The sequence below is a fragment of the Mesoplodon mirus genome (genome assembly GCF_964341445.2).
Source record: "Mesoplodon mirus genome assembly, chromosome: 2".
Taxonomy (NCBI): Eukaryota; Metazoa; Chordata; class Mammalia; order Artiodactyla; family Ziphiidae; genus Mesoplodon; species Mesoplodon mirus.
The window spans coordinates 159438285-159462148 of NC_138977.1; the positions used below are offsets into that span (position 1 = coordinate 159438285).

The 23864-nt window shown below is 41.5% G+C and overlaps 1 protein-coding gene across 2 annotated transcripts; it reads left to right on the forward strand.

The window, feature by feature from the left end:
* Nucleotides 1-1627: 1627 nt before the first annotated feature.
* BDH2 (3-hydroxybutyrate dehydrogenase 2) lies at nucleotides 1628-22353 on the forward strand. Of its 2 annotated transcripts, XM_082605171.1 has the most exons (10): nucleotides 1628-1718; nucleotides 4789-4906; nucleotides 5290-5381; nucleotides 6399-6504; nucleotides 8071-8167; nucleotides 9881-9989; nucleotides 15422-15482; nucleotides 17117-17230; nucleotides 21426-21484; nucleotides 22073-22351. In XM_082605171.1, exons 3-10 carry the CDS (start codon nucleotides 5310-5312, stop codon nucleotides 22238-22240), a joined length of 786 nt encoding a protein of 261 aa, XP_082461297.1. In that variant the 5' UTR covers nucleotides 1628-1718; nucleotides 4789-4906; nucleotides 5290-5309; the 3' UTR covers nucleotides 22241-22351. The 2 variants fall into 2 exon arrangements, with proteins under 2 accessions (XP_082461297.1, XP_082461298.1); XM_082605172.1 differs by lacking the exon at nucleotides 4789-4906 and having other exon boundaries at nucleotides 1672-1718; nucleotides 22073-22353.
* The last annotated feature ends 1511 nt before the right edge of the window (nucleotides 22354-23864 follow it).

The following is a 23864-nucleotide window of genomic DNA, read 5'->3' on the forward strand; positions in this document are numbered from 1 at the left end:
ATTGTGATGAGTGTCTGTGAAGGAATGGTAGTGAAAATCAACAATGGAAACTTGCAAGAAGGTTAAAAAGCAGTAATATGGTCAGACAATACTAAAATGATCTGAGAAGCAAAATTAGGACCAGAGAAGACAAAATATATTTACTGTTCATAAGAAACATGTTCTTGAGCCTGGCAGAATTATGACTGAGAGCCTACCATTCATATTCAGTGAATATTAAAAGACCATCTACTATGAACTCATTGGTCTAGGCACCAAAAGGTACTTTGGGTTTTTTTTTTTTTAATTTTTAAAGGGTAATATTTGCTATCCATTATAACTGAATTTGTAATAATCATTAAGTGCAAATGTAACATTGTACTGATCGTTTTACATGCCGAGTCCTTCCTTACAACATCCCTGAGGTAAGTGCTATGACTATTTTAAAGATGAGAAAACTGAGATTTATAGTTAAGTGACTTAGCTAGTGAGGGAAAGATGTGGGGCTTACCTTTATCCTTCTGACTTCACAGTCTTTCTTCTGAGCCACTGTGACTATTATAAATACACGTAGCAAAAAAGTGATCGAAAGAAGTTTATTTTTCTCACATAACAAATCCAGAGGAGTTAGTCTAGGGCTGTTGTCTTGAGGCTGTCTTCAAGGAACCAGGTCCCTTCTCTCACCCTGCTGTCTTTATGCGTCTGACCTCACACCAAGTCACAACATGGCTGCCATGTCCCTACACATCATAGATGCATTCCAGGAGAAAAGAAGGGAAGGAGCAAAAGTCAAAAGCCTTTCAGAGAGGCATCATCTTTTTATCCAAGAAGGAAGCCCTCAGAAATTGCAGCCTATGTTTCATTGGCCAGCTCTAGTAGCAAAGAAGGCTAGGAATTTGATACTTGTTTTCCAGCCTTTACAAAGTAAAAGGCAGGGGAAGTCAGTTGGGTGGGTGTTGAGTGAGCCCTACTTAAATAGCACATGCACAAAATAGCCTAAACAGTCTCGGCTCAGTTACACACCTGATAAAGTGATGAGATACTAAGCCTCTAGAGAGGGCTCACAGGATCTAGTCCATTCTTTTTGATCTGATATTTCTGTTCTCTTCAGCCAAACCTGATTTTTTGCTCTTACCCAACAATGCACTTTGAAGTTCCCCAGACTCAACCCCCTCAGTGTACTCAGGATGCCTGCATTCTGCCACTAAGTATATATTAGTGTTACAATAGACTGCGTGTGCCAAAATAACTGTACCTATACCTTAAAAAGCACAAGAGAATTTTTATTTCCCTCCCTCTGAACTATCTAGGTCAGGGTCCAGGAAGGAAGGCTCCAGTATCTTCAATGAGCTGCATTCCTTCTATTTTGTTGCTAACTTCCACATGCAATTCCTGGCTCGTTCAGTCTTTGAGTGCTCCCAGAGCAGCACATAGTAGGTGCTAATTAAAGAGAAGGACTTCGGTTAAATTAGTGAAGGAAATGATTTCAACATTCTAAGTAAGATGCTTTTCTACCTTTCACCTTCTACGTAATTGGAGTTAACAGTTCTACCTCAGCTCCACTAGATGGCAGCACATTACATATAAAGTATGTGGATGTGCGAATCATTTTCTAAAAACTGGAGGAACCTGAACTACAAATCCCAACATGCATTAGGCACCTGACCTGCTTTTGCACAAAGGTCTTAAGTTTGTTGCCCGCGCAGTTCTGGAGGACGCCATCAACTTGCTGCTGTAAAGTAAGATTTCCCAATATATTTTATTTTTTTATTTTTTTAAATAGATTTCTTTATTAATTTATTTATTTTTGGCAGCGTTGGGTCTTCGTTGCTGCCCTCGGGCTTTCTTTAGTTGCAGCCAACGGGGGCTGCTCTTCGTTGTGGTGCGCGGGCTTCTCATTGCGGTGCCCTCTCTTGTTGCGGAGCACGGGCTCTAGGCGCGCGGGCTTCAATAGCGGTGGCGTGTGGGCTCAGTAGTTGTGGCTCGTGTGCTCTAGAGCTCAAGCTAAGTAGTTGTGGCACACGGGCTTAGTTGCTCCGCGGCATGTGGGATTTTCCTGGACCAAGGCTCGAACCCATGTTCTCTGCATTGGCAGGCGGATTCTTAACCACTGCGCCACCAGGGAAGCCCTCCCAGTACATTTTAAATGAAACTTTGGCCAGGGAAAAGGAGAGGTTTTCTTTTCAGATGTTAGTTTTGCACATTACCTTTTTTCAGGATTAAGCTTAGCAGTTAGTTCAGGATAAGGATTGGTTTTTAACAAGTTTGAAACTCCGGTAGGTTTTTCAAAATAGCCAAAGGAGAGGATTTTACAGTGTCAAAGTCGACATTGTTTTCCTGGCTCATGAAGAAAGAGTTCCTGAAAATGCTCTGTGTCTCTGCTAATCAAAAATTAACACTTTGAGGGAATTCCCTGGTGGTCCAGTGGTTAGGACTTGGTGCTTTCACTCCTGGGGCCCGGGTTCAATCCCTGGTGGGGGAAATAGGAGCACATAAGGCCTACGGCGCGGCAAAAAAAAAAAAAAAATTAACACTTTGATTCCAATATTTAGAGTAAGAAATCCATCATGTCTGGTTTTCACGTTGGATTTATTGAAAGTTGCCTCATTTCACCATTTCAGCCCATGTTTGCACTCATTTTTCCAAACAAATCCGTTTTAATATAATCGTGCAGTTATGTCTAGTAGTAAGGCTTTGGTTCGAAAATCTGGTCCCAGAAAATAGGGAGGACAGCTCGGGGGAGGTTTTCATAGTGAGCAAAACAGCTGCCCTGTGCTTCAGCAGTTGTTTAGTAAGTGCTTCTGTGGGTGTCAAAGCCTCCTAGGGAAACATTTGCAATGTGCCTTCACAGTGCCATGGGCCAGAAGTCACTAATGCCAATAGTATAAAATAGCAGCTTTTTAAAACATCATGCTCAAGATTGGGGGAGGGTAAAGATTATTGGAGTTTCGACTCTTAACCATGTTTTAAGTAAAAACGTATCACTCATGTAAGAAGGAAAAAAAAGCTGAAAATTCATTGCATCAGAGTAGGTCAGGCATTGTGAAAGCCCAGCTCTCCTTCAGAGACCATCAGTGAAGTCGTAAGCTAGTCCCTGGAGTCAGTTCTTATAAAAACGCGCTGTTAGTCTAGCCCTCCGAGAAGCTGACTCCGATAGTTCAACACGCACGGGATTTATTAGGGGAAATGCTGGTGCGAGAGAAAATGAGTAGGGAACTAGGTAAGGCTGGGAGAGCCAGCAGACCACGACGGAAGTCTGCCTGCAAGGGAGGGAGCGAGGGACTCTGGGCTGGGCGGTGTGGGTGCATCCTTCACGGCGCGGGAGGGTCCGCAAGGCCGGCGGGAGGAGCTCGATGTGTCCCAGAAGTGGGCCTGCTTTAGCGTTCGTGCCGCACTCAGGCACCTGCTGGGAAAGGCCAGGGGGAGGTGGCCTCTGCACAAACTCACCGATGGGTTTCAGAGCACAGCGCCGGCCTCGTGGTCAGTTACCGGGCACCTGTACGCAGAGCCGCAGGCCCCTGGCGCCGCGTGGGGATTCAGAACCACAAGGTCTTCTCTTGGACCCGCAATCAGGAGGCCTGGGTTTGAATTCATAGCCGTGAAACACTGGGCAAGCCATGTAATCTCTTTGAAGTCTGTGCACTGGTGACCAGGCCCTATGTCAACTCTTAAACACTTCCCTCATCCACCCCAGCTCTCCGTCCCTGCTGTTTCTCCACTGTCTCTGTACCACTGCCGACACCTCCGAAGGAAACCCCCTGCCTGCTCACTCCCTCCCCAGGTCTGTTCTCCACTGTGAGCTTTCTAGAATACACATCTGATCATGTCATGCTCTTAAAAGCCTCATTGCCCATTGCCCACAGGAGTAACTAGCCCTCAGAAAGGAGAGCTTGCACAAAGGGTGGAGGCTTGAAATCCCGGGGAGTGCACGTTGGGTACAGCAGAAAGCCAAGTCTGGCTGAAGAGAGCAGAGATAAGTTCAAAAAGCAATGACTGGATCATGTGAGCCCTCCAGGCAAGGCTAGCTAGCTACCTGTACTCTTTATCAGGCAGGTAATTGAGCAGACTGATTGTGGGCGTTATTTTGTGCATGTGCTGTTTCAGTTAGTTCACTGAACATCCACCCAGCTCACGCCGTCACCCCCACCTTTTTACTTTGTAAAGCCTGGAAAACAAACTCAGATTCTTAGCCTCCACTGCTAGAGCTGGCCAGTAAAACACAGGCTGGAATTTCTGAGGAAGGCTTACTCGTTGAATAGAAAGGTGAGGCCTCTGAAAGACTTTAGGCTTTTGCTCCTTTCCTTCTTTCTGCCTGGAATGCAGATACGATGTCTTGGGAGAAAGCAGCCATTTTGTGGTTGGTGTGTGGTCAGAGGCACACACTAAGAACAGCAGGGTAAGAGAAGGGACTTGGTTCCTTGCAGACACCCTCATTTAATCATCATTTGACTCTTCACTACCCCCAACCTCATCACTAGCCATTACTCTCACCCTGAGATCTACAATCCAAGCACTGACCAAATATCTTCCGCACATCACATTTCCCCTAAGTCGGAATTTCTCAGTCCTCCCTTTTAAAAATTACTGATTGCGTCTGTTAAAGTGTTACTGCTGAATGCTTAAACTTTAAAACAGGATCAGCAGCGTTGTGGGGTAGAATGTTCACATAGCAAAAGAGTCAGGAGACCTGAGTTTGGTTCTGGCTCTGCCGTTGACCAGTTCTATGACCTTGAGCAGGTCAAATCAGTTCCCTCATCTGTAAAATGGGGGTATTGGACATGATCTGATTTTCCAACTCTTTTTTTTCAGTGATTCTCTGAGGCCAACTGTGAAATCTTCCCAAGGGACATGGAAAAAACACAGATGATTAATAGTGCAGACCCCAAGAAAAGTTTACAAGAGAGGAAGCAAGAAGCAGCCCCAAGTAGTAAGGACCCACCCAGTGCCATAGCAGTGTGTGCAGGGAGGGCCAGCGGGGAGGGTGGGTGGTAGTGAGGGGATGCTGCTGTATCAGCATCAGAGGCTGACTTCTCCGGGTACTGCAAAAACCTGAAGATGGGTTAAAGTCCGATGTCTGTCTGTCACTAGTTATCACTTCAGTGGTTTTTGCTAAATGTTTTTCATATGCAAAGCTAGGTATTTAGAGTAATCATTCTTGGAGAATGATGGGAATATTCTCAAGTTGTAGTAGTATTTGTACAGAGGTGCTGTCGTCAGGTTCTTAAAGGACTGCATTGAACCGTTCCTTCTAGACATTATTGCACAAGGCCATGTGCTACAGTGTAAGCCATTAAATACACATGTCTTTAGATTAAACCACAGGTTCCATTATGGGTCGACTTGATGGGAAGGTCATCGTCCTGACAGCAGCTGCTCAGGGGATTGGCCGGGCAGCTACCTTAGTAAGTTATTATCTTTTGTTGTTTGCTTACTAACTTTTGAGGTATTGAATTATGTGGATGGGTTCCATGGGTATTTAATTCTGCTCTTTTTTTTTTTTTCTTTAGTGCTTCTGTTGTCTTAAGTTACAAAAAGAAAAGTGGCTACTCCTAACTCCAGGCAGATAAAGGAATGAATACCTCACATGCTTATTATGTGACATCACTGATAACCTTTGACCTGAGAAACTTCTCTCCCTGCCTCAGTTCCTCTGCACCGTAATAAATTTACTGCAGGGGGCTCCCCTGGTGGCGCAGTGGTTGAGAGTCCGCCTGCCGATGCAGGGGACACGGGTTCGTGCCCTGGTCCAGGAAGATCCCACATGCCGCGGAGCGGCTGGGCCAATGAGCCATGGCCGCTGAGCCTGCGCGTCCGGAGCCTGTGCTCCGCAATGGGAGAGGCCACAACAGTGAGAGGCCCGCGTACCACAAAAAAAAAAAAAAAAAAAAAATTTACTGCAGGGACCCTACAGAAGTGCATGGCTTTCTGAAATTACGTCAGTTCAGATATAGGACTCCATAGTTATGAGACTATCAAGTTACCTTTGCCTTCTAATTTATATCAACTTCTCACACATGAAACCCCCCACCAGAGCTAATAATGCACTGTTATTAGGAGGAAAAGTGTTGATATAACCCATTTTTCTCTTACTATTTGGAGTTTACTCACCTGCTCAGAAATAGAATGCATGCTATCAAATCAAAAAATAATAGTATTTTGAGAGGCGTTTAATAACAGAATCCTATTTTTTTAAAAAAAACATTTTATTTGGTATTAAAGGGACAAAGTCAGCTGACAAGCACAATGTACGTCACGTTGTTCTAATAATGATAAAAATAGTAACAATGGGAAGAATGAGGTGAGACTAGATAGTTTGAAATTCCACCCATTTTATAGGGAAAACAACAGTGAAAATAAGAAAAAAGAGAAAGGCTAAATGACTTTCAGTTCATGAGAGCAGTTTAACCATGTAAACAAAGGATGTATTTGTGCATTGTGTCTACCAGGCTTTTGCAAGAGAAGGCGCCAAAGTCATAGCCACAGATATCAATGAGTCCAAACTTCAGGAACTGGAAAAGTACCCAGGTAAGCAACTCCGCAGCTTGAATCTGGGATTCAGTCTACAAGGGATTATAAAGCATTAGTACTTACTTGTTGAAAGGAAATTCCTTAGCTGTTCCGCTCCACTGGCCTTCTTTTTAGAGCCTGATTCTCTGATATCAAATTTGTATTCTGTGAACCTAGAGACAAAAATCTGTACACTTAAATGTAAACAAAGTATTTAAGCTGTATACTTAAAATTTTTAATTTATCCAACATGTCGAAGGATTCAGTAGCTAATTACAAAATCATATGTGAACATTTAACAGTCGTTATGTTAACTTTTGATGACAACTGTGCCCCCCTCATCTGAGGGCAGTGCTGTCCAAGGGAAACATGATGTGAGCCATATGCATAATTTTAAATTATCTAGTAAAATTTACATTTAAACTTGACCTTTAAAATGTTAAAAGAAACAGGCGAAAATTAAGTTTAAGAATATTGGTTTCAATATCATGACGAGAAACCCTAAGAGATTACCCAGATTATTTAGGTGTATATTACCCCTTACAGCACCACACTGAACCTAACTCCAACACCAGAAGACTTCAGTTTGAGTTACTCTGAAAGAAAGCAGAACAGAGAATTTACCTGGAAGTCGACTATTCCAGCAAAATAGAACAGGTTCCATGATCAAATACAAATCAGTTCACTGACCTAGTTAACTGCATTAGACTTACACTGAATTATAATTCCTATAAGTCAAAGTCAAACTGTTGGAATAGAAAAGCACAGAAGAAAAGCAGTCTTTCTGAAACTCAATTTCAGTCTTGTCTTTCTTTGTTTATAACCTTTTCTTTCTATATCCAAAAGAGAATAATAAATTATATATATATATATTTTTTTTTTTTTTCAAAGCATAAAAATAATGATTGCTGCTTTCATTAGAGAATGTTCAGGGGTTTTCTGTAGGTAGCACATTATGTATCTCTCAGACCCCATGCCGGATCTCTCATGTCTGGCTTTCAAGTAGTTCATCCCCTCTTCTGGCCTCTCATTTCTTCTACTTGTAATTTTGTCCAGAAGTAAGTGACGGTACCCTTGGCCAACAGAGTCATTTCTAAAACATAATAGAATTAACGTAAAGGTAACGTGCGCAAGTAGAAACAATCCCTTATCCACCGCCCCTGCCCTTCCCTCCAACAGACAGAATTCAGCACTACTGTAGCACTGACTCAACCTCTGGGGGAAAGAATGGGCTAAAATGAGCCAACTCTCAGCCATTACTGCTGGCTTACTGAGAAGCATCTGCTGTAGATCACTCATACTTCACTGTGAAGTCTTTACTCAGAAAAGACCTGTATCATTCGTTTCAGAGAATAGAGAGAGAGAGAGGGAGAAAGAGACGTGTTACTGGGTGGTCAAAGTGGGTAGGACTTCAAGATTTTTACTGAGAGTCTTCAGACTGTGAAGACCCTACGCATGATCAGCAATCCTACAAAGCCCAACTGGGCAGATATTGCCATCTTCACACTTCGAAACAGCTAAATCTTCAAGGCTAACCATTCTTTATGAGTATAGGCAAAGAGTGTCCTTTGTTTTATTTTTCAGGTATTCAGACTCGGGTCCTTGATGTCACAAAGAAGAAACAAATTGATCAGTTCGCCAATGACATTGAGAGACTTGATGTTCTCTTTAATGTTGCTGGGTAATTCATAACTTTTTAATTTCACTCTCCTTACAGAAAGCTTTCTGCAACTTTCACTAAAAGAATTTTGATAATATGGCAAAATTATTCACTGTGAACCATAATATATTCCTTGGGGAATATGGCTAGATTTTGGACAGAAATTTTATTACAAGTAAGACAGCCATAGACATTGACATGGGCTTGGGTCCTAAAGGCAGTTAAGGTCACGCAAGGCAACCAGCACTAACGCTGTTGCTCTCCTCAGGGCTGGTAACAGGCTCATGCCAATGGACTTGTTGCTGATGCTCTACCAGGACTTATAAAATAAGAAGAAAAACTGTTTTCCAGTAGAGTGCCTTTAAAAGGACGTATATATACACCAGAAGCCAAGTACTCAGTTTACTGAAATGAAGATGTTGCCAATTCTTTGGCATATTCTAGTAAGTCTTTTATACCTCCCAAGCTCAGTGTTTCTTACTGGGACAATCAATCCCAGCAAAAGTAGGTTCATGTTGTACCTTTATACACGGCACAAAGAGAATGGCTTAATTAAACTTATTAGGGTGGTACCAAGCTTGCTGAACCCTGCATGAATGATGGAAAGCTGGACCTGGAGCAGCTACATGTAGATACAGCGAGGACTGGTACCCACTGTCCCTTCTCAGACATGACAGTAGATGTGAGGAACCAGGAAATCAGTAGATACCTCCGATATCCCACTTTTCTTGTGTCGTGTTACATTTGTACTGCTGCATTGGTAGAAAAATTCTAGAGCCTTCTAATATATTTCTGTGGTTCTTCCCAGTCATGGTTCAGAGTAAAAAAAAAAAAAAGTCTCAGTTTATCCATAGTTTATCATATGTTACAATGTTTGGAAATTAAAGTAACGATTGTGCTGATCTAGTTTATAAATAACCCGCTCATTCCTCATATGAGAATATACCCAGAGCCATGAAAAAAATAACTAGCAAAATTAGTTTTTGAGCATCTGTTAAATTTTCAGCAATGTAAGGGATACAGAAATAGAGGACGTGGTTCTTGCTGTCATTCAGTTGAACTAGAAATACAGTGGTGCATAGGGATCACAACCGACAATATTTCATAATTAATTACGTAATTTTGGTCTAGGGGACAGTGAAATCAGTTAGGACTCCAGTGTTTAGAAAGCTTCCTTGAGGAAGTGTGACTTCAAAAAGAGTGAAGTTTATTTTAAAGGTTTTGTCTTGTTCTACGTTGTTTACTCAGTATGTTAGAACTGTACAGTAGGGGTATTACTTTGCTACCCTGAGATATTGAGACACTTGGTTTTCCTTGCAGATTTTTTTTTTCCTTGCAGTTTTGATTTCCCTTGAGAATGTTAAATCTCTGCCACCTGAGGGCACTCTTGCTCTTGAAATAGGAGTTAAGACAAGCGCCCTGTTCTCATTTGTTTGTTTTTAAGGGCAGTGATGTTTCCTGCGCAGTAGGTATAGAGTTTCTTATGTTTGGTGGCTTCTAACTCCTGCCTTCTTTTAAAAGAAGGATTTTGTCTTCAAATAAATTTTTTTAGCTTATGTTGTTGGGATACTTCCTCACCTAATGTACTAAGTGATACTGTGTTTGAATTGTTCATCTTGCTAAGGGAAAGGACAATGGTCTAAGGCCATAAATGACAATAAAAAGGATCAGGAAATTGAATAGAAATTTTTTTATATGATCATCTTTTTCCCCACGGTTTAATCACACTTCCAGTTTCGTCCATCATGGAACCATCCTGGACTGTGGGGAGAAAGACTGGGACTTCTCAATGAATCTCAACATCCGCAGCATGTACCTGATGATCAAGGCATTTCTTCCTAAAGTAAGGTGACCACCACCGCTAGGATAAGTACCACTGGATAAGTAGGTCTCCATACTGGACATCCAGAGAGCATCTCTACTCAGAAGAGTGATAATAGCTAACATACTGATTAACCTGTATTGAACATTTATATCAAAGCATTTAATAGAAATTAACTCACTTAACTTTCCACTTCATTCATTCAAGGAATATTAAGCACCATATGCCAGGCTGCTTTCCAGGTGCAGAAGGAACCTCAGAGAACTAAACAAAGTCCTTTCTATAAGGGAGGTCCTATTGTGAGGGGCGAGATACGATCATGTGTAATCAAATAAACTCTAATGTGTGTGGTGGTTATAAGTACAGTGAACTTAAAAGAAGCTAGGTTAGGGAATTCCCTGGCAGTCCAGTGGTTAGGACTTAGCACTTTCACTGCGGTGGCCCAGGTTCAATCCCTGGTTGGGAAACTAAGATCTCACAAGCCGCGCAGCATGGCCAAAAAAAAAAGAAGCTAGGCTCTCAGTGAGGTCTAGCGGGAGGGCCTCATTAATAAGGTGAAATTTTCATAGAGGTCCCGATGAAGTGAGCAAGCTGACCGTTCAGGTATCTGGGAAGAGGGTTCCAGGGATTGGAACAGCAAGGGGGCATGTGGGACCAAAGCAGTCCGATGAAGTAGGTACTATCACAGCCACTGTGCAGAAGGGTGAAACTGGGAGGTTGGATAACTCGCCCAAGGTCATATAACTAGCAAGTGGTTAGAGCCAGGATTTGAACCCTTGAAGTTGGGCCCCTTCTTGAATGTCAGCATCTAGGCCCCCCATCTCAAGGTGGATGTACCCCATTGCTTTTCTGTACCCCGAGTATTCTCCTTGCACTCCTGCTTTTAGCTGAGCCACAGAGGTACCAGAGAGGTGAGAGACAGCGTGTGCTAAGGAGACAGTATTCCTCCTGAGTCTGCTACCCTTGAATTTGCCAGCCTTCACACAACTCCTGACTGTTTTTCATCTTATTTTACAAACAAGCATTAAGTGCCTTTTGATGGAAAGCACCACACTAGGTTCTCTGGGGCGGGGGGCGGGGGGGGGGCGGGTATAAATATGAAAAACATTGACTTCAAATGAGCTTATAAGCCAGTAGTAGCAGACAACACAGGCTCAGACAATGAACGAAGTTGACTTTGTACAGGACCAGCTCAGGTCAAGGTTGTAAGTTGAACCCTAGTGAAATGCAGACGAGCCATGCTTCTCTTCCATTCCAGCTGGATTAGATGACTGACATACTGAATGCTGCCCAACCCAGGGCAGGAGAAGAGTTTTCTGATGGCAAGGCAGGGCAGATACTTTGCTCTGGACATTCAGCCTAATGTCAAGAAGGATACAGATGAATGCTAAAAGGAAAATTAGAGAAATTGACTTAGTAACTAAAAAAAACTAAATTTTTTTTAATCTACTTGTTTAGCCCCTAGAAGGAATCTTTGGGTTGGCTCATGGAATGTTGAACTAGCACATTTTTTTAAAATATAAATTGCCTTTTTTTTGCTTATTCGCAGTTCATGAGAATCTGTTATTTGGAACTTAAATGTATTTTTTGAAGACTAATCCTTAGCATAGGATATGAGGAAAAGCAGAGGCTGTGGTAAAAGAGGAAAGCTCAGGTCAAGTGAATAAGACTTACACATATATGAGACTCATTTGCAGTACTGAATGCTCGACAAATATCAGGAAAGGACGTAGGTGTGAGATACAGTGGAGCTGAGATTTAAACTTGTTAAGTGTTAACTTTTAAAATATCAAACGTTAACTTGCAAATCAGTGAGTTTGTCTGTGATTTAAAGCATCTTAAAAATAATCCATATGAGCCAATGAAACTCATCTGTAAGAAATCCTAAGAGTTATTAATGACTGGGATGGGGAGTCAGAATGAGTTGGTGCCACTTGTTAAAGTGACCCTAACCGACCTCACCTGGGATTTTGGAATCTGGCATTGGAAGACCTTAGAAACAGCCTGAGCTCTGCCCCTAAGTTCGCCACAGGACCTGGGAGATGGCACCTGTGCTCTCTCGGTGTCTATTTCTTCTATTTAAAATGAGGGTGATAGATTACACAGTCCTTTCCGGCCCTAATTAGGTTCATTAACCATGACGCACATATACCAGCTAGAACTTTCCAGGGGAAGCCAGGATTTAGAGTCTAGGCAGATTTGAAAGGTCAGATGGTCAAAACATAGGAACACTTGTAGGAAATTTTTGTTCATGGATAAGCATACAGAAAACCATTCCAAGACTGGAAGAGCAGTCAGAAGGCAGAGAAGAAATTTAAAATACTGTGAAAAGAGGTCAGTGTAGAATCCAAGGTCCACCAGAAGAGAGGATCCATTACAACAAGGGATTGGGGAGGTCTTGGATATTTGGGTGTTCTCCTTCTTTGCTGTATCTTAGAAGAGTCTCTCGCACATAGAGCTGCTTAGCAAACATTTGCTGGATGAAGAAATGAATCTAGGTTGTCAGTGCAGGTGGAGGTCAGGCATGGAATCACTGAAGACCCAAGAAGCCAAGGTCTGCCAAGTTTAGGAGCTGGGCTGTGGTCAGTTGGGGCAGAAGAGCTGTGTCACAGTAGGACTAACTAGATGCAGCTAGAGGGAATCTTCAGAGCTCTTTGTAGCATCCGCCTCAGCTTCTGGGAGATCAATCCTAGACAGCATTACTACATCCAGGCACTTCACTTTATTGTTGTACCTGCCAGAGAGGGCTGTTGCATGCAGAGCCAAGAAGAGCATTGACACCATGACAGCAGGTGCTGAGCTGGTGTTGAGAAGGCAGCACAGAAGGACGCAAGGACTGTGGGCTCTAGAATCAGCAGCTAGACCTGGGCTGAATGGACAGTCCCAGAGTTAGGGGGCAGCACTAGCATCTCCCAGGTGACTCTTTTCTAAAGTTCTGCCTGAGGATTTTATTGCATTTCAGAAGATCGGAGACTGAACTTATTTAATAGCCCATCTTTATATATTAAATTGGGCTACATGTATTCCATATGTATTAAAAATGGATTGTATATATTATCAATTATACCTCAGTGAAACTGGGAAAATAAATTAATTTAAATGGGTTATGTTACTTGCTAAACTGGATAAGAAAGAATAATTTTAAGGCTTAGTTCTCAACACTGTTATATTTTACTAATTTTCCTGGTCTTTTTTTATGAGGACCCCATTTCATTATGATCCTCTCTATTATATAGACAAACAAGTTGGGTTCAATATTTTCTTTCCCTGCCATCTTCTGGATTTCACTGGGTCACCTAAGCTTCTCCTTTTATCCTTTTAATCCATTCAACATAATACCTTAGGGTAGTTTTAGACTTTCTGCTCTTAGGTACGATTAGTAGCTAAGTATCAAAACAGAAAGTAAGAATACTATAAGGCAAAATAGAATCTTGGCAAACTCATCCCTGGATCCTCCAGTTATTCACCTTCTCCATTCCTACACCTCCTTGAAAGCTGCTGGATAAACTCATCCCAGCAGAAGTGACTTTTTTCTTTGACCCTTTACACTGCCTACGGAGACTCCTCCCTCTTAGAAGCTCTTTACTTGACTTTCATGACAGCATATCCTGGTTCTCCTTCCTCTTCTCCATCTCCCCCAGCACTTATTTTAACTCTTCACCACCTCCTCCTTGTTCTTTATGGTCGTCCCGGCAGCCTCTGATTTCAGTAAGTTAGTGCCCACGAGGCAGGAATTCTCTCCAACTCTTGCTTCTTCCCCCCAAACATTGATGGGTGGACACCCATGCCCTTGCATATACCTATATCGTCTTGAAAACATACATACATCTTTTAATTAAATATAAGTTCATCTGAAAACATTTTTTAATTCATAGCAGCTTTTTTCAGTGATATATTTGTTTAGGTCTGGGGCAGAGCTCAGCAATCTGCACTTGAACCTAGCACCTCAAGAGATTTTGATTCACTGAAACGTATTGACTGGCTGCTGTGTACCCTGTCTAGGAGGACAGAACAGCCACAGACCCTCCTCTTAAGACTTTCACACTTTCCGTGTGGGATTCTGAAGGACGTATTCTTAGGAAACACTGCCCTAGATGGGGAGCAGCCCTCACTGCATGTAACCATATACCAAGTCCTGCTCAGGTACCTCAGCTGTCTCCACCTCTGTTACCCACAGACATTTCTGCTCTCTGCTTTCATTACTCCTTTCCTAAATCCCTGCATCAGCTTCCACTGCTCTCCTCTACAAGATGCCAGAGTAATCTTTGTAATCTTCAAATCAGAACATGCCACTCCCCCTCTGCATTAAACCCCTCATCGTCTCCACCGCATTGCCTTCAGGGTAAAGCCAAAATTCCTAAGTTTAGCCCCACTGGCCTCTGCAGCTTTATTCCTCCCACATTCTGTCTTCCAGCCAGACCCATCCCTTCTTCCCACTTCCGTGGGAAGAAAATACGCTTCTCTTTTATTTTTCTGATTAACGCTCTAGCTTTCAAAAAATCAGCCCTCCTCTGAGTGCCCTGCAGCCTGGTCCCTTCTTTCCACGCCTGCCCCCTCACCAATGACAGTCTTTCCTCTTGCTGGATTCAGGTTATATCAGCCACTTCAATCAGACTGGCAGCTCTATAGGCAGGCAGGGACTGAGTCATTTCTCTTTGAATCTCCTCGACCTACCACTGTACCTGACCACAGTTGGTATTCAACTATATGTTGAATATGTGATGAATGGAGAAAGAATTTTCCATCAGGAACATACAGTAACATTAACATTCATTAGCCTTTCATTTAGCTCAGAGTTCCTTCTTGGTCTTGCTGATGCTTTTGTGCCACAGGAAGGCAGTAAACCCCTGGGAAATGTTCCTGCCAATGTGTACACAAGCCGTCAATTCCCAGCAATGATTGGGTGAGACCATTAAGACTGCTTAACAGGGCCTCCCTGGTGGCGCAGTGGTTGAGAGTCCGCCTGCCGATGCAGGGGACACGGGTTCGTGCCCCGGTCTGGGAGGATCCCATATGCCGCGGAGCGGCTGGGCCCGTGAGCCATGGCCGCTGGGCCTGTGCATCCGGAGCCTGTGCTCCGCAACGGGGGAGGCCACAACAGTGAGAGGCCCGCATACCGCAAAAAAAAAAAAAAAAAAAAAAAAAAAAAGACTGCTTAACAGGGAATTCCCTGGTGTTCCAGTGGTTGGGACTCCGTGATTTTACTGCCAAGGGCCCGGGTTCAATCCCTGGTCAAGGAACTAAGATCTCACAAGCTGTGTAGCATGGCCAAAAAAAGAAAAAAGAAAAGAAAATCCGTTAAAAAAAAAAAAAAAAGACTGCTTAACAGTGCTTAATGTTAATAGCTAATAAGATGGTCCTGCAAACCATAAGTAAATGCGCATCTTTTAAAGAGGTAGTATTTTTAGCCTGCAGAATAGCATCTTTTTTTGGTCTTTGTTTTGTTTTGGCAGATGCTTGCTCAGAAATCTGGCAACATTATCAACATGTCCTCTGTGGCATCGAGCATCAAAGGTAGGTGTGTCTTCCTCTGGGCATCATGACACATGTCCTCACACACCTTCAAGAGCTAAGGGTTTGGGGAGCAAGCATAGCAGAGATCATAAAACCCACACATAACTTCAAAACTGCTTTTTTTAAAAATTGCTCTAAAGTTTCTTAAGTACCAGTCCTTTTGCCTTAGATGTGAACCAGTCATAAAGTTAAATATAAGTTGGTTTGCTTTGCTCTACCTTTTATTCCTTCTAATGGATATGGAAATGAAGATCAAACTGGGAGAAGGAAACATTTATACATTTAATTAATCAAAAAAGATGTATTAAACACCCACTAGATGTATGTCCCTGACCCCAAAGAATTCACAGTCTAAAAGGGGGAGAGAGTCAGGCAAATGCACATCTTCTACAGTGTGATAAGATTCTAACAGAGCATTGTACAAAGTGCTGTTACAATAGCAGGGACATAACTCTGCCTGTGGATTGGGGGAGTGCTTCACAAAGACATTTGATCCAGCCCTAAATGAGAAGTCAAGTTGAAGGGCCAGATTGCAGTGCAAAAGTGGAGATGATGTCCTCTTGAATCTTTAAAAGTTTCTTTTTTTTTTTTTAAATTTTAGAACATTCTATAATCTTCACCTACTTTTCATAAGGTGTTATCTGTTATGTTTATTCGATCTTGTGCTTCTCCTGGTTAAGACTTCCTTTTTTCCTTTTTTCCTTTTTTTTTTTTTTTCGGGGCCCTGCCTCATGGCTTGCAGGATCTTAGTTCCCTGACCAGGAATTGGACCCCAGAGCCCCAGCAGTGAAAGCGCCAAGTTATAACCACTGGACCACCAGGGAATTCCCAAGACCTCTGTTTTAAATGACTTGTTTTCCCACTCTAATTCATTCCTGGGATCAGTTTCACGTTTGAACATTAAACAAACCTTGCATTACTAGAATAAAGCTACTTTGATTGTGACAAAAAAAAATTTTTTTTTTTAAGTGGAGATGATGGACAATGTCACAGTCTGGCACAGATGGATTTCGAGTTGAAAATGAAGTAGTTACTGCTGAGATAACATTCCTTCTCTTAGCAAGGATGTACACAGTAAACCTGCACAGGAGAGGAATGCAAAGAAATGCCTAAGCCTCTGGGTTTGTTTGGGTTGTGTTTTGTTTTGCTTTGCTTTACCCTAAATTTCTTTGTTCTACCAACTGATGATGAAAAACTAAAGCCACTGCTGTCACTTAGGTGCAGCATCTCAACACTGAAGTCTCAACTGAATTGTGCCAATAATGATATTATTTTCCCAGATTCAGAAACTAGCTCTATTAAAGGAGAAAATCTGATATTGATTTTTATAAAGGGTGCAGGGACTTCCCTGGTGGCCCAATGGTTAAGAGTTCGCCTTCCAGTGCAGGGGGTATGGGTTCGATCTCTGGTCGGGGAGCTCAGATCCCACATACCTCGAGACCAAACAACCAAAACACAAAACAGAAGCAATATTGTAATAAATTCAATGAAGACTTCTTAAGATGGTCCACATCAAAAAAAAAAAAAATCTTAAAAATGGTGGAGTGTGAGGAAGCATGACAATGGTCTCCTGCTTCCTAAAGTTGACTGTGTTTTTTTATTCCTTCAACGGTTGAACTTCCCTTCATTCTCAGGAGTTGTGAACAGGTGTGTGTACAGCACAACCAAGGCAGCTGTGATTGGTCTCACAAAGTCTGTTGCTGCAGACTTCATCCAGCAGGGTATCCGGTGCAACTGTGTGTGTCCAGGTGAGTTGGGTACTGTGGGACTATGAACTTGTCCTTTCTGACCTCCCGGCTGCCACTATGAAAAGTATCTATGTAAGTTTGTTTACCACATGTTGTATTGTCATTGGGAAAAAGCTCCAAAGAAAAAAGAGTCCAGGCTTATTAAGATAACAGTCCAATGGTAAGTTGGGAGAGAGATCCTAAGTCATTAGGAATAACCCACAGATGTGTTAAAAGACAAAATTCAACCAAGTAATTTGAAGACCTAATTGGCTTTATTCAACGATTCATGAATCAAGTGGCATCCCATCGAGCAACTAGAAAGATGCTTCAGGGAGCCATATACAAAAATGGAAGTTTTTCATAGAAAGAAGGGTGGGGCAAGGAGGTCATTGGCAAAAGAAAAGAAAAGGTTATTCTGGGCTGAGACTTCTTTTTTAAGGGGGAGGGTATGGCACAGGTTTTATACTACAGGTTGCCTCTTCTTCCTCTAGGGGGATAGAGAGGGCCCACGGGGGGCCCAATTACCTCATTGGTGCTAACAAGAAAATTCCAGACTGGTTGACTAAGATTACATTTCTGGTAAAGGTTGAAACTGCAATTAGATTAGGCATTAAATATAGGTTTTGTATCACGGGCTTTAGCACAAGTGATGCCATTTTGATTTACCAGATGCAAAAGGTTTAAATGCTACTTGTGTGGATGGGGACAATTCCAAACCCTGTGGTTGAGAGACATAACTGGCCAGGGCTTGGTGTTTTGGAAGCAAGCCCAGGATGGCCTCGTCAGGGGAAAGTTGAAACGTAGACCATGCTCACAGAACAGCAGGAAGAAAGAGGAACCTCTCAGACACAGGGAGCCACTGAGTCATATCCGTCACCTGGGGTGGCCCATAAACAAAAAGGAGGGATTCATACCTTCCTTTATGCTGTAAAGAGGGGGTCAGCAAACTATGGCCTGCAGGCCAGATCCGGCCTACCACCTGTTTGGTAAACACAGTTTTATTGGAGTACATCCACACCCAGTTTGCTTTTATATTGGTTAAGTTTGCTTTCATGCTACAGTCAGAGTTGAGTAGTTATAACAGACCAAATGGTTCTCAAACCTAAAAATATTTCCTGTCTGGCTTTTGACCAAAAAGTATGCTGGCCCCTCATATAAAGGAAAGGAAAAAAGCAGAACTTATTATGAGTAGAAAGGACATTTATGTTTACACTGTACTGTAGTCGATTAAGTGTGCAATAGCATTGTGTCTAGAAAAACAATGTACATACCTTAATTCAAAAACATTTTAGGGCTTCCCTGGTGGCGCAGTGGTTGAGAGTCCGCCTGCCGATGCAGGGGACACGGGTTCGTTCCCCGGTCCGGGAGGATCCCACATGCCGCAGAGCGGCTGGGCCCGTGAGCCATGGCCACTGAGCCTGCACGTCCGGAGCCTGTGCTCCACAACGGGAGAGGCCACAACAGTGAGAGGCCCACATACCGCAAAAAAAAAAAAAAAAAAAAAATTTTGTTGCTAAAAAATGCTCACCATCATCTGAGCCTTCAGTGGGTCATAATCCTTTTGCAGTAGTACCATCAAAGATCACTGATCACAGATCCCCATAACAAATATAATAATAATGAAAAAGTTTGAAATATTGCAAGAATTACCAAATGTGACACAGAGACATGAAGTGAGCAAATAAATGCTGTTGGAAAAATGGTGCCTATAGACTTGCTCGAAGAAGCATTGCACAACCCTGAAATCTGTAAAACAATGTAGTAGCTGTGAAGCTCAGCAAGGCAAAGTAGAGTAACATGAGGTCTGCCTAAGAAGAATTATCAGTTTCCTCTCTGAAAAGAAATTCAATACTGCATGTCCAGAATCAAGGTTTCTCTTAGTAGTTCACAACTGGTATTGTGGGTTTGGGGAGGAGAAGCAATTCACAGTTACCTGTGGGACCTTTCAAAACCTGAAGGGCATGCCAGCATTTGGAAAAGGGCTTGATGGGGAACACTGTGTGTAGTTTGGAAAGTGCCACTGGAAATTCTGATGTAATTCATCACGGTCACCCCTCAGGTTGAAAACCACTGACTTATGAAAGGGGGAAACTACTAAATAACCTTCAAGGGACAGAATTTCCATGATTGAGGTGTTCTGTTTAATTTTTCTTGGACTAGAACGGTAAACATAGGTAACACCAAGAAAGAGGAGGTTACAGGAGAGTTTCACTGGGTTTTAACATACACGTTGGTGATACTTGAGTCTAGCTATTCTTGGTGCCATTTTCCCAGTGGAATAAATGGCAAAATGATTTGGAAATGTGGTTGTTTTGAAGCTGGACTTCTCAGAAGATTGGAAAATATATTCTCCCACTGTCTGGAACAAGGAACTAGCTGTGACTCACTGAGCCAGTCACAAAGAAAATGTGACAAGGAATGAGTGTGTCTGGGTTGGTGCTGATGATATAGTCACAACACTTTAACACCAGACTGGTGTGGACAGTGGCATGGTGTGTCAGTCTGTGCCAGGGACACAGCAGAGTCAGGCGACAGTGGAATTAAGTGCGAGGCATAGGCTTGCTACAGAGTTTTCATGTAATAGTCGTTAATACCGGCCATATGTAAGAGTCGTTGAGCATTTGCCTCAGCAGGAGGAAGCTGTTAAAGATTTAAGGATTTTGAGGAGGGCATTAAGTGAATGCTTAAGGTGCCTTGAACACACTGTTGGTAGAATTGTGGACTTTAAGGAGGCTATTGATGAGGCAAGTGAGGAAAATATCACCAGAAATTGGATACAAAGAGATTTTTGCTTTATGGTTTAAGACATTTCATCAACACTATTGCCTGTGGTAACTGTGGAGGGTAGAAAATGTTCCTGATGAACCAGGTGATGTAGCCAAGGCCACTCCCACCCAGCCTATTGAAAGTGCTGCCTGCTTACAGTGAAATGTGAGAGCACAGAGACAAGCTAAGGAAAAGGCTGTTAAACAAAAAGGATCCAGTATTTGCAGATTTCGAAGATTCCCAGTCTCTCCAGAGAAATGGCAAATGATAATAAAATTAAGAAATGGTTTCCGAGGCGGGGAGGATAATAAATTGGGAGATTGGGACTGACATATACACATTACTATATATAAAATAGATAACTAATAAGGACCTACTGTATAGCACAGGGAACTCTACTCAATACTCTGTAATGGCCTATATGGGAAAAGAATCTAAAAAAGAGTAGATATATGTATATGTATAAAGACTTACTTTGCTGTACACCTGAAACTAACACAACATTGTAAATCAACTATACCCCCATAAAAAATTTTTTTAAAAAAAGAAAGATGATTTCCAAGCAAACATCAAATCTATGGCACACCCAGGAGCATGGTATGGAGCTGAGAGTATGACTGTAAAATCACTTGCTATGACCTTAAAGATCATAAAGATCATGTGACCATAAAGATCATGTGGTCTCCGGGAGTATGGTCAGCAGAAGAAAGCCCTCTGAAGAGAATTTGCAGATCACAGAAGTTAACAGAAATGTATGGGAACTTACTCTGTAAGGAATGTGAACTAAGTGGGATTTTAAAAATTTTAGTGTCATTATTATTTTTCTTGTTTTTAAGTAAAATAAAGTTATATTTTTTCGATGAGAAATCTGAAACAATGGTTAAAACAGGAATTTAAAACCAATGAAAATAGGCAAGATAATGAGGAAAATTAAGAGCCACCTAAGTTATCGAGGACTATCATGGGTGTGGAGTTGTCCCTGAGAACCCCCCAGAGTGAACCTGACAGCAGAGAATGTTTTTGAGATCATTAGGTAGTCTGGGGCCTTATACTGATATAGTCCTTGTATGATTTTATCTATAATACATCTCAGGGTTGTTGCAAGAATTAACTGAGATAATACCTATAACAGTGCTTAAAATCCATAAAGTATCATATCAATGTGATGTGACTAAAGTATGTCCTGGGAATGCTGGGTGTCATTTTTTGCCTAATATACTTCACAAAGAAGTATAGTCTGTGTTTTTGAAAATCATAGAAATTTATTAAAGAATTTATAAGCCTATTAAATAAAAAGCAGGCAGGTAGAGGTGAAATTGTCACTCCAAGTCATGGAGAAGGCTTTCACTGATGGTTGTATCATATGGAAAGGAAGTTTAAAATTTAATCAGCAATTTCTTTTTCAGTCTAAGTAAGTAACCAAGCTGAATGCCCTCCTTTGATTTAGGAACGGTTGATACCCCATCTCTGCAGGAAAGAATACAAGCCAGACCAAATCCTGAAGAGGTATATCTGCTATTTTAAATGTGTTTAAATCCTCTGGTTAAAAAAAGAAAAAAAAAATGCCCCTTCTTTACCTAGAGTAGACAAATCCATAGAGACAGAAAGTAGAAGGGTGGTTGCCAGGGGCTGGGGGAGAGGGAGTGGGGAGTTATTGTTTAATGGGTATAGAGTTTCAGTTTTTCGAGATGAAAAGAATTGTGGAGATTTGTTGCACAATAATATGAATGGACTTAACACTACTGAACTGTACACTTCAAATTGGTTAAGATGGTAAATTTTATATTATGTGCATTTTACCACATCTTCAAAAAATATGAAAATGCCCTCTTCTTTAATATTATCTTCTGATCTGTCACAGTCTCTGTAGGTTTTAGTATAAAACAAATAATTTGAGTAGATTGGGAGTCACCATAGTCCTGTTTGGTCCACAATTAATGATATTAATGATATTCTCCTGTATCTTGTATCATGTATAATTAATCAAGGCAACAAGCCAGTGGTACCTTTGTAGATTCCTCTTGCCTTGACCTTCTGAAGGTGTTGCAGGTGACAGCTCACATCACTGATGTCCAGTATGGTTTCTGGTTCCAGGCACTGAGCGATTTCCTAAAGAGACAGAAAACAGGAAGATTTGCAACTGCAGAAGAAATAGCCCTGCTCTGCGTGTACCTGGCCTCTGATGAAGTAAGCACTGTTCTTCCCAGGGGTTCATTATCCTCAATCACATTTGGCCACAATTTGCTCATCAAAATAGTATGATTTAGGGAGTGATGGCATGTAGGTGCTAAGATGCTGCTTTTACAAGATAGGAATAAGTTCTGATTTAAGTTGCTCATAGAAAGGCCACTTTGATCTGAGCCACCACCAATTCTTCCTCATTCAGCGTTACATGTCACTGAATCTGATAGCAAATGAAGTGGTGGAGGATTGAAAAAAATTAAATTGCTCAATTTTATAATTACTTTCAAAAATTACAATTTGGGAAACCATTTGTAAATTTGATTTGTAAATCAAACCAGTGAACCTCCAAAATTATGAGAGCTTCTGGTGAAATGGGGAGAGGGTTAACCAGATTTGCATCTGACACAGGAGACACAGAATTAGCATCTGGTGTTTTCAGTTTTACTGGTGACTTGTTTAGAGCAATACCAGTACCTCTTTTTTTTTCCCTATGAATTTTTACCTATTTATCATCACGTACGGAAATTCCTAATTCTGTCTCTTTCCATTTTGCACCTATTTAGTAATCAGTTTTTTCCTTAATGGCTACTGTATATTTTTTAATGGCAAACAGCTATGAAAGCAGAAACTCTTTCATAAGAGATATTTCTTATAAGGTGTAAAGCACAAGGACATCCCCTCTGTTTTATGTCTGTGAATAGTACACGACCAGGGAACTAACTGGAAGAGAGAAGAGAGAAGGAAAGAGGAGTAGGCGGGAGTGAGGAGATGTGTTACTGATCAATTAGCCCCTCTTCAGTGTAACTTGGTGCACACCAGGTGGTGGTGAATGTGACAGAGAGGTTGAAATGTTTTAGTTACAGAGCAGTTACTACTTCTCAGAGCTATTAACAACAGTTGTTCATAACTGAGGAAATGACTAGGCAGATTATGAATGACTGAGTACATTAACCTTTCTGATTTCTTTGAATCTGTATCTTCACAAGAGCTCATTTGATTTGTGGGTACTGCTGTTAAGCTAAATTGCCCTGGTTTAGCCAGAGCTTAGGTTACCAAATATTTGGGAATGTTCTGGCTTGAAATGTTCAACGAAAGTCCAACATATGGACTCTTCTGGAAAGATCCAGAAGAGTCCATATGTAAAACAGAAAGCTTGCCTTTTAAAAAAAACTTGGAGAAATTGGGGTTGTTTCTTGGTAGAGTGTCTAATAACCCCCTAGTTTATCTACTTTATATGATCAGTCTTCATATACTGACTTTTTTTTTAAATTTTTTTTGGAGTATAGTTGATTTACAATGTTATGTTAGTTTCAGGTGTACAGCAAAGTGAATCAGTTATATGTATACATATATCCAGTCTTTTTCAGATTCTTTTCCCGTATAGGCCACTACAGAGTATTGAGTAGAGTTCCCTGTGCTATACAATATATATTGAACTTTAAAACACTCTGTACTCCTGTTATGATGTCTTTCCTTCCAGCCTCTTCCATTGTCTCAGGCTTTAGGTGAATTTAAAACTAGGAACACAAATTTGAGTCTATTATCCATGTTTAAGTTAAAACATTTTTAAACCTCTACCACAAGAATCACTTCAGCTTTAATTCTTTGGAAAATGAAAAATTCTATGGGGAAAAAAATCAGTAATTTTTAAACTCCTTTAGTTTTGTACAGATTTGGATGTCTGAAACTAGTATAGAATTTT